The 10,000-nt window shown below is 32.9% G+C and overlaps 1 protein-coding gene across 2 annotated transcripts in view; it reads left to right on the plus strand.

The window, feature by feature from the left end:
* The window catches only part of LOC107571363 (rap guanine nucleotide exchange factor 5-like), a 75,990-nt gene that overhangs the window by 14,909 nt on the left and 51,081 nt on the right, over positions 1 to 10,000 (plus strand). For both annotated transcript variants that reach the window (XM_016257683.1, XM_016257684.1), the window contains exons 4-5: positions 264 to 385; positions 1,079 to 1,241. In XM_016257683.1, coding sequence (XP_016113169.1) covers positions 264 to 385; positions 1,079 to 1,241 — 285 coding nt within the window. The remainder of the gene's footprint in view (positions 1 to 263; positions 386 to 1,078; positions 1,242 to 10,000) is intronic.

The raw sequence follows: 10,000 nt of genomic DNA on the forward strand, positions 1-10,000 counted from the left end.
TGTGTGTCTGTGTCTGTGTCTGTGTGTGCGTGTGTGCGTGTGTGTGTGTGTGGTTGTGGTTGTGTGTGTGTTTGTGTGTGTTTGTGGTTGTGTGTGTGTGTTTGTGTGTGTTTGTGGTTGTGGTTGTGGTTGTGGTTGTGAGTGTGAGTGTGAGTGTGTCTGTGTCTGTGTCTCTCTGTGTGTGTGTGTGTGTCTGTGTCTCTGTGTGTGTGTGTGTGTGTGTGTGTGTGTGCGCGCCCGGGTGCGTGTGTGTGTCCATGCAGGAGGAGTTATGTCGGTGTGGAGCTGGTCCAGTGGCTCCTGGAGCAGTGTGTGTCAGTTCAGTGCAGGTTAATGGCGTCTCGTGTCTGGCAGGTGCTGCTGGAGCTGGGAATACTGCACTCAGGTTAATCACCAGGGTTATTTAGTATCACTCAAATGCTATGTTTAATATTTAATTTAAAATTCCTGTTTTCATTTTCATTTTAGTTAAAATTTTAGTATTTTTTTTTTACTATTTTATATATTTATATTTTATATACTTTATTACACACGGTTTTATTCAGAGGTGTGTCTAACCGATTTATTTAAAAATGCATCGCCTGAATGTATTTTAGAATTTTTGTGTCTTTTATAACCTTTTGTTAATTGTATACCTTGTATAATTTAATCAGAGATTGCCATGAAAATAGCCTTGATGCTGGCAATGCGTTAAAAAGTGAATAAATAATAATAAAATTTAGTACTTTAACTTAAATTAAATAGAAATGAGAAATGTTACCTTGGCAACTAACTTAAAATAAGTTTAATTTTGGGGGGATTTTATTTCATTTTATATTTATTTTATTTCAAATTAAAATTATATTTTTAAAAAATGTTTTGGTTTTAGTTTTAGGTAAACACACACACTGCATGTTTCGAATGCAATATTTCCTGCTGCTACTTGTTTTAGAATTTAGAATTTCCTGTATGCAATCTTGAATATAGGATTGGAATACTGTATGGAATATGGAATACAGTGCAGTATAGAACTGAAGCGCACTGCATGGATCACATATATGTGTGGCGTGTTTAAAATGGCTCTCTGTCGTCCCCGCAGTCGACCAGCGGCTGGTGTTTGAAGACTCCAACACATATTATCAGTTCTCGTTCGAGGAGTGTGATGCTCAGGGCTGTGAATTTCGCAGCGAGGAGGAATGGCAGAACGGTGTCCGTCTTCTACTGCAGCTTGTGCCCTACGTTCAGTTCAGGGTCGTCAGCCCGTAAGTACTGTACAAACATGCATGTTATATGCTACACACACACACACACACACACACACACACACACATATATATATATATATACTTTCTTATTTGAGAGCAATTGTAACATGGAAAGCAATTTCCCTTTGGGATTAATAAAGTTTTTTTAATTTGAATTTGAATTTGAATATATATATATGTGCACACATATTTATTTATTAATATTTATATTTATATAGTAGAATATTGTATTAGTGTTCACATTATTTAAAGCAGTAGTATGCATATGTAGTATGTAGTATATACTGTGCAGTGCACTAGTTTCCATCGTTTTCTTTCATGCATCCGTCTGTTTGATCTGAATGCAGCAGGAAACCAATTGTTCTCGTGACCTTTTGCTTTGGTTTTCCCGTTAATCCTGTTAAACCACAAATCATCCTCATGGAAGAAGGATGTGTGTGTGTGTGTGTGTGTGTGTGTGTGTGTGTGTGAGTGTGAGTGTATTTAGCATCATGTATGAGCTTTAGATCGGTATTACTTTTTCATATAGATGCACAATCATCTGTGCTGATCATGTTTTTGATAATTTATTTGAAGTTATTAACTAACATTCAAAAAGTTTGGGGTCGGTAAGATTTTTTATTTATTTTTTGCTCATTTAATTTAATGCTTTTGTTCATCAAGGACGCATTAAATTGATCAAAAGTGACAGTAAATACATTTTATAATGTTACAAAAGATTTCTATTTCAAATAAATGCACTTCTTTTTAACTTTCTATTAATTTGTGAATCCTGACAAATAAAATGCATCACAGTTTGCACAAAAATATCGGGGCAGCACGACTGTTTTCAACATTGATAATAATCAGAAATGTTTCTCAGAATATTAGAATGATTTCTGAAGGATCGCTGAAGACTGGAGTAATGATGCTGAAAATACAGCTTTATATTCACATAGAAAACAGTTATTTAAAATGTAGCTGTAAAGTTTTTACTGCATTTTTGATCAAATAAATGCAGCCTCGGTGAGCAGAAGAGACTCAAACCAACCCCAACGTTTTGAGCGGTAGTGTATTTCTGGATCACAGTAGGGTTTCCACATAGCTAGGTAATTCTTTTATTTACGTGATTTAGAGGGGTCATATGATGCGATTTCAAGTTTTCCTTTCTCTTTGGAGTGTTACAAGCTCTTAGTGCATAAAGAAGATCTGTAAAGTTGCAAAGACTAAAGTCTCAAATCCAAAGAGATATTCTTTATAAAAGGTAAGACTCTGCCACGCCCCCCTAAAACGGCTCGTTCTAACACACCCCCACATATCTACATCACTATATGGAAATATTAGCATAATGCCGCCCAAATGTGCACGCAAAGAAAGAAGGCGTGGTTTCAGTAACCGCAGTTAGTGTTGAAGCAGCATGTCAGGGAGACGCTGTGTGTTTCTAGGAGAAAGCAAAAGCACTTTATTTGGCCTTCCGGAAGTAGATGCATTTAGGAATCTTTAAGATTACTTACAACAGAACAGCAATGCATTTTATGGACGACCGTTTCGTGAACCTAGGAGAGGAGGTCATTCTGACTTTGCTATGACAATCTGTTGGGATTAATAAAGTTTTTTTAATTTGAATTTGAATTTGAATATATATATATGTGCACACATATTTATTTATTAATATTTATATTTATATAGTAGAATATTGTATTAGTGTTCACATTATTTAAAGCAGTAGTATGCATATGTAGTATGTAGTATATACTGTGCAGTGCACTAGTTTCCATCGTTTTCTTTCATGCATCCGTCTGTTTGATCTGAATGCAGCAGGAAACCAATTGTTCTCGTGACCTTTTGCTTTGGTTTTCCCGTTAATCCTGTTAAACCACAAATCATCCTCATGGAAGAAGGATGTGTGTGTGTGTGTGTGTGTGTGTGTGTGTGTGTGTGAGTGTGAGTGTATTTAGCATCATGTATGAGCTTTAGATCGGTATTACTTTTTCATATAGATGCACAATCATCTGTGCTGATCATGTTTTTGATAATTTATTTGAAGTTATTAACTAACATTCAAAAAGTTTGGGGTCGGTAAGATTTTTTATTTATTTTTTGCTCATTTAATTTAATGCTTTTGTTCATCAAGGACGCATTAAATTGATCAAAAGTGACAGTAAATACATTTTATAATGTTACAAAAGATTTCTATTTCAAATAAATGCACTTCTTTTTAACTTTCTATTAATTTGTGAATCCTGACAAATAAAATGCATCACAGTTTGCACAAAAATATCGGGGCAGCACGACTGTTTTCAACATTGATAATAATCAGAAATGTTTCTCAGAATATTAGAATGATTTCTGAAGGATCGCTGAAGACTGGAGTAATGATGCTGAAAATACAGCTTTATATTCACATAGAAAACAGTTATTTAAAATGTAGCTGTAAAGTTTTTACTGCATTTTTGATCAAATAAATGCAGCCTCGGTGAGCAGAAGAGACTCAAACCAACCCCAACGTTTTGAGCGGTAGTGTATTTCTGGATCACAGTAGGGTTTCCACATAGCTAGGTAATTCTTTTATTTACGTGATTTAGAGGGGTCATATGATGCGATTTCAAGTTTTCCTTTCTCTTTGGAGTGTTACAAGCTCTTAGTGCATAAAGAAGATCTGTAAAGTTGCAAAGACTAAAGTCTCAAATCCAAAGAGATATTCTTTATAAAAGGTAAGACTCTGCCACGCCCCCCTAAAACGGCTCGTTCTAACACACCCCCACATATCTACATCACTATATGGAAATATTAGCATAATGCCGCCCAAATGTGGGCATAGAGGACCGACAATAATGTACAGTATTTGAACATTAAAGCATGTCAACATATTCTGTTACACCAAATACACAAAATAATGATCTTTAAAAAAGCATCATATGACCCCTTTAAGTAAGTGGTCACTATTTCCAAATCCCCTAAAAATCCTAAAAATATCTCCTAAATGTCTCCACACCTCCTAAAATTGTCCATATGACAGTAGTTTTGGGAAGCGTTCCCCCCCCCCTTTTAAGCGCAATTATATTAAGCAGAAATATATGCATTTTTTTATTTGCATGTTTTCCAATTGTTCACGAGCCGATTCTAACAACCCATTTGTGGGTCACTGAGTTGAGCTCGATTGGATTGAACTAAACTATGTGTAGATTAAAGCATTTGATTGGCTTAGACGTGTCTTGTGTGCAGACGATGAGATTGAGAAGGCAATACTTCTGGGCTGTTTTGTTAGCGCAGAGAGATGTGAACCGCCAGATTAAATCTGTCTGGACAGTTGATGTCATTTTCAGGAAGGTGAACATGTGACGGTGTTGCTCGTCCACGCCAGCAGTTTTCTTCCTCCCTGACGGAATTGGAAGTGACAGGTTTGCTGTTGGATGAGCCGCGCTCCGACCCAATCAGCCAGATTCCCTTCGTCTGCGCCTTTCTCATCACAGACCAGAGCGCATTACAGCAGAAACCAGATCCTCGTGCACAAGCCAGCCAAATGAGATCAAACGAAAAACTCACGCGAGTTTGCTGATATTACCGCGCCGCAATACCCTCACGGCGGGAGAAATGATAACTCACCCGAGTTTTGAGCTTGTATTTTCAATTGAATGTGATGAGATAACAGACAATGCGTCTTTCTATTGCGCTGCATGCAAAAAACAAACAGTCCGATTTATAAATGTGGCCCAAAAAAGACTTTAGATTTGAAATCAGCCTTTGATTGTAGATGTTGAGTGTTGGTTATTTGGAAATCCTGGGCTTTGACATCACACACACACACACACACACACACACACACACACACAGACACACATATGGCCATACAGTATGTGTTGCGTCAGACAGACATTGACAATAAAGGCCACATTTGTTGGTAATCTTTGTCTACCGAAATGAAAAAATAAATAAAAAATCATTTTGAATGGTTGTGTTGTTACAGTGTTTACCAGCTGGCAGGACTGGTTATAGGGCTTGTTATGAGAAGAACAATTCTGTAGAAACAGTTTGATATCGACACTGAAGTGAAAGTGACCTTTATTATATTAGAGTAAATCATGCGACATGTGAAAGATGGTAAAATGAGTCTGAATTTTGTTACTGCTGTATTTGTGCTTGTGTGTGTGTGTGTGTGTGTGGTTTTATAAAAGACAAAACCTGCAGAATATAATAAATAAATAAATGTAATAATAGGAAAATAAATAAAGGAATAAATGATTTCCTAAAACAAAAAAAATACATTTTTAATTAAATTTAGCCCTGAATTCATTTATGTATTACTTTCCCTCCTTTATTTTTTATTTTTAACTGTATTTTAAAATTTTCATTTATGCTTTTATTATATTTATATTAATGTGTTTATTTATTTTTATATTTATTAATTCCCACTAGTATTTATTTAATAAATAAATAAATAAATTAAATAAATAAAAAAAAAGGAATGAAAGGAAGGAAGTCTAAAATGTAAAGTTAAAAAGAATAAACATCAAGTTAAAAATAAATATGGAAAATAACTAATAAAGGATAACGAAATAAATAATACAAAAATAATTTAGGAATAAGTGTCATTAAAATGAACTGTATTTGTTTTATCAAGTCATTTATTCCTTTATTTATTTTCCTATTATTACATGTATTAATTTTTTTATTAGCTCATTTGTGTTTTAATTATTTTTATGTACATATTTATTCCCCCATGTATTTATTTCCGTATTACAAATAAATAACAAATTAAATAAGTACAACCAATATAGAAAATAATAAATACAGAGAATAAATCTAAATTATACATAATTAAAATTTGAATTAAATTTTAAATGTAGATAAAATTAAGAATAAATATAAATACAGAAAATAATAAAGGAAAAAGTAATGCAAAAATGATTTTAGGACTAAATTTAATTAAAATGAATTGTTTTTAAGTCTGTATTGTATTTAAGTCTAATTGTCTGTAAGTCTTTATTTGATGATTTATTGGTAATTTCTGCAGGTTTTCTGTTGTGTGGATGTGATTGTGCATTCTGTTGGTTTGCGTTGTGCTGGTCGTGACCGTCTCTTCGGCAGAAACCCCTGGAGCTACAGGAGTGATGCTTTTAGCCAGGATTGTTTGGATACTGCCTCGCTTTCAGCCACCTACACACACACACACACACAGACACAGACACAGACACAGGCACACGCGCACATGCACACGCACACGCACACACACGCACACAGACACACACACACACACACACTCACACACACATACACACACACAAACACAGGCACACGCGCACACGCACACGCACACACACGCACACAGACACACACACACACACACACACACACAGACACAGACACAGGCACACGCGCACACGCACATGCACACGCACGCACACGCACACAGACACACACACACACACACACTCACACACACACACACACACACTCACACTCACACATTCACACACACACACCTCGAGCCGCACACGCCTCATTTGCATGTTATTTGAATTTTATCTTCATCTCTGTGAAACTAGTAATGCTTCTGTGTGCAGAATGAGCGTGCATTTGCGTATGTGTGTGCGTTTATGTCTTCATTTGCCTGCCCCTGTGTGTGTGTGTGTGTGTGTGTGTGTGTGTGTGTGAATTGCAATCTCGTGCAATCGTGCCTGATTCGTTTAGAAGTGGCTGCCATTGCGAATCACTTCAGCTGCGGTGTCTGGAGCAGGAGAGATGCTGTGATGAATGGAGAAGAGAGAAACTTTGGCCCAGTTTGAGCCGTGTGTGAGAGCCTTTATTCTTCATGTTGAGGTTTATACCTGCACAATCCGCTCTACACTCTTAAAAATTACAAGATAAAATCCCCAGGGAATCATATAGATTCGTATAGAGCATTTTTTATTTCGTAATTTTTTTAGAAAATATTCTGGTGCTTTAAAAACCCCAAACAATGATTTTTTTAAAGCAAATATTGCATTTATTTATTCATTTGTTTTGTATATACATTATTATTTCAAAAACAATTTCATAAAAATGATTTTGTAAATATTATTATTATATTGTTTCTAACAAAAATGTACCGTATATACAAAATAATTGAATAAATAAATACACGTGTTTGGGGTTCATTAAAGCACCAGAATATATATAAAAAAAGTAATATAATATATTATATAAACACTGTTTAGTTTATTTACTTATTAATTAATTTATTTATCTATTTATTGTATACACATCTTTAATTAAAAAAGATATATAATAAATAGGATTTTGTAAATATAATTTTAATTAAATTTTTATTTTATTTTAAAACTACACATTTTGGTATTTTTCTATTTGTTCAGCTAATTATGAAAAATATTTTAAATAATAAAATATTATAATACAATGCATGCTAAAATAGGAAAATGAATATATTGAATAAAAATTAATTTGTAAATATAAGTTTTTATTTAATTAAATTTTTATTATTAAATATGTTTGCGTAACACTATTTTTGCTAGTTGTGAAAAATATTTTAAATATATAATATAATATAATATAATATAATATAATAATGGACAATTTATCGTATACACATCTTTAATTTAAAAAAAGATAATATTTTTTTATTTTATTTTTTACATTTTTATTAATGTTATTTTATTTTATTTTAAAACTACTAATTTTGGTATTTTTCTATTTGTTCAGCTAGTTATGAAAAATATTTAAAATAATAAAATATTATAATACAATGCATGCTAAAAAAGGAAAATGAATTTGATTTAATTTAATTTTTATTATTAAATATGATTGCGTAACACCATTTTTTCTAGTTGCTTAGCTAGTTGCGAAAAATATTTTAAATATGCAATATAATATAATACAATATAATAATGCACAACGAACTGTCTAATTGTTTTTTTTTTTCAATTCTTTAGGAAAATGTTCTGGTGCTTTAATGAAACCAAAACACTGATCTGAAGAAACTATTGTGAAATAAATATATATTTTTAGTAATTCAAGAACCCTATGCAGCCAAAAAAGGAGTTTTGTTTTAGAGAGTGCAAGTGTGCCGTGGGGCTGTGTTCATAACAATAGCTTATTTTTGCCTGCATTTTGTCCAACAGACCTTGTGGATTAAGCTTTATATACTTCATGTGAAAGCAGAGTTTGATGTTGCTCATGTAATGCAGTGCACCAGCAGCAGGAGGCAGCAGAGAGCCGAGGGCTGTAGCTTGTGTAGCTGTGTGTGAGTGTGCATAACACCATACTAACATACTAATGTTTTCAGTATGCAGTATATATACTGTGCACTGTGTGTGCATTTTCTATCTGAATGGAGGACCATAGACAAAGCATACATCTGCCAAAAAAGTGCAGTGTGCAACCAGAGCGCCCTGCGTGAGATACTGCATCCCACAATGCACTGCACTTCACTTCAGCTTCTGTTTCCAGAGCAACAAGAGAAGCATTACCAACCACTTTTACTCAAGTGGATTAAAATGCAATTTCTGTGCAGTTATTTTAGTATTATTTATATACTAATAATGTCTTTATCAATATTTTGATTTAGCTTTTATTTTGATATTCAGTTTTAATTTGAATGTTAGTTACATTTCTAGTAGTTTTGTTATGTGCTTTTTTAAATGGACTATTTAGGTTTAATTTAATTAGATTTTGGTTTTTCTTTGTTTTATTTACAGTTAACCATTTTAATGCTTCAACTTAACAACTAAACCAAATGTTGCTTTGGCAATATCTAAAGTAAGATTCTATTAATATTATATTATGTTATAGTTTTTTTATAATAATTTTTATTACGTTTTTATGAACTATTATAGTTTTTATTAGTATTTGGAATTAATATTTATTAATATTTATATGCTTTCCATTTTTTGTTTTAATTTTAGTTACATTTTTAGTAATTTTATGTGCCTTTTCATTTTATTACTATATTACTGTTTATTTATTTAAGTTTTAGTTTCATTTTATTTTTTACTTATTTTATTTATAGTAATTTACAGTCATTTTAGTGCTTCGACATGAACTAAAATGAAAATGAGAAATGTTGTCTTGGCAACCGAAATAATTTTTTTACGATTTTTTATAATATTTTAAATAAGTGTTTATTAATATTTTGTCTTTTTAGGCTTTAAGTTTTGATTTAAATTTTCATTACATTTTTTTAAATTTTGTTTTGTGCTTTTGTCATTTTTATTAGTTTATTATTATTAATTAACTAACTAATTAATTAATTAATTATTACTGTTTTAGTTTTATATCCAGTTAGACATTTTAGTGCTTCAACTTAAACTAAACGGAAATTAGAAATGTTTAATTTTTGTATTGGCAAGTTTTAAGTTTTCGATCTAATATTTATAAATTATACTGCAGCTTTATTTCAGTTAACGGAAATAGTTTTAGTTAATGATAATAACTCCGTGATAACGGGACACACTCTCTGAATTGACATGTTATGATATTATCATGGGAATTGCTGAGTATACTGTCTATACTGCACAGTATGTAGTACACTAGCATTCATAGGTAGTGCACTAGTGTTAAAAGGTGCTTTAAGTTCTTGCTGTCCTCCTCCAAGTCCACTGATGAGATAATTCTGCTTATACTGTCACAAGTAATCTACATTAGTGCATACTTGACCCAAGTGTGCATCAAGGGTGCATCAGCAACCTGAACTGACACTCTAGTGTACATTAAGTGCACCATTTGGGACAGAGCCGACTCTGAACATGTCATCCGCTGCTTATCTAACACAGAGGTCGGCT

The sequence above is a fragment of the Sinocyclocheilus grahami genome, unplaced genomic scaffold, assembly GCF_001515645.1.
Source record: "Sinocyclocheilus grahami isolate Dianchi unplaced genomic scaffold, SAMN03320097.WGS_v1.1 scaffold1585.1, whole genome shotgun sequence".
Taxonomy (NCBI): Eukaryota; Metazoa; Chordata; class Actinopteri; order Cypriniformes; family Cyprinidae; genus Sinocyclocheilus; species Sinocyclocheilus grahami.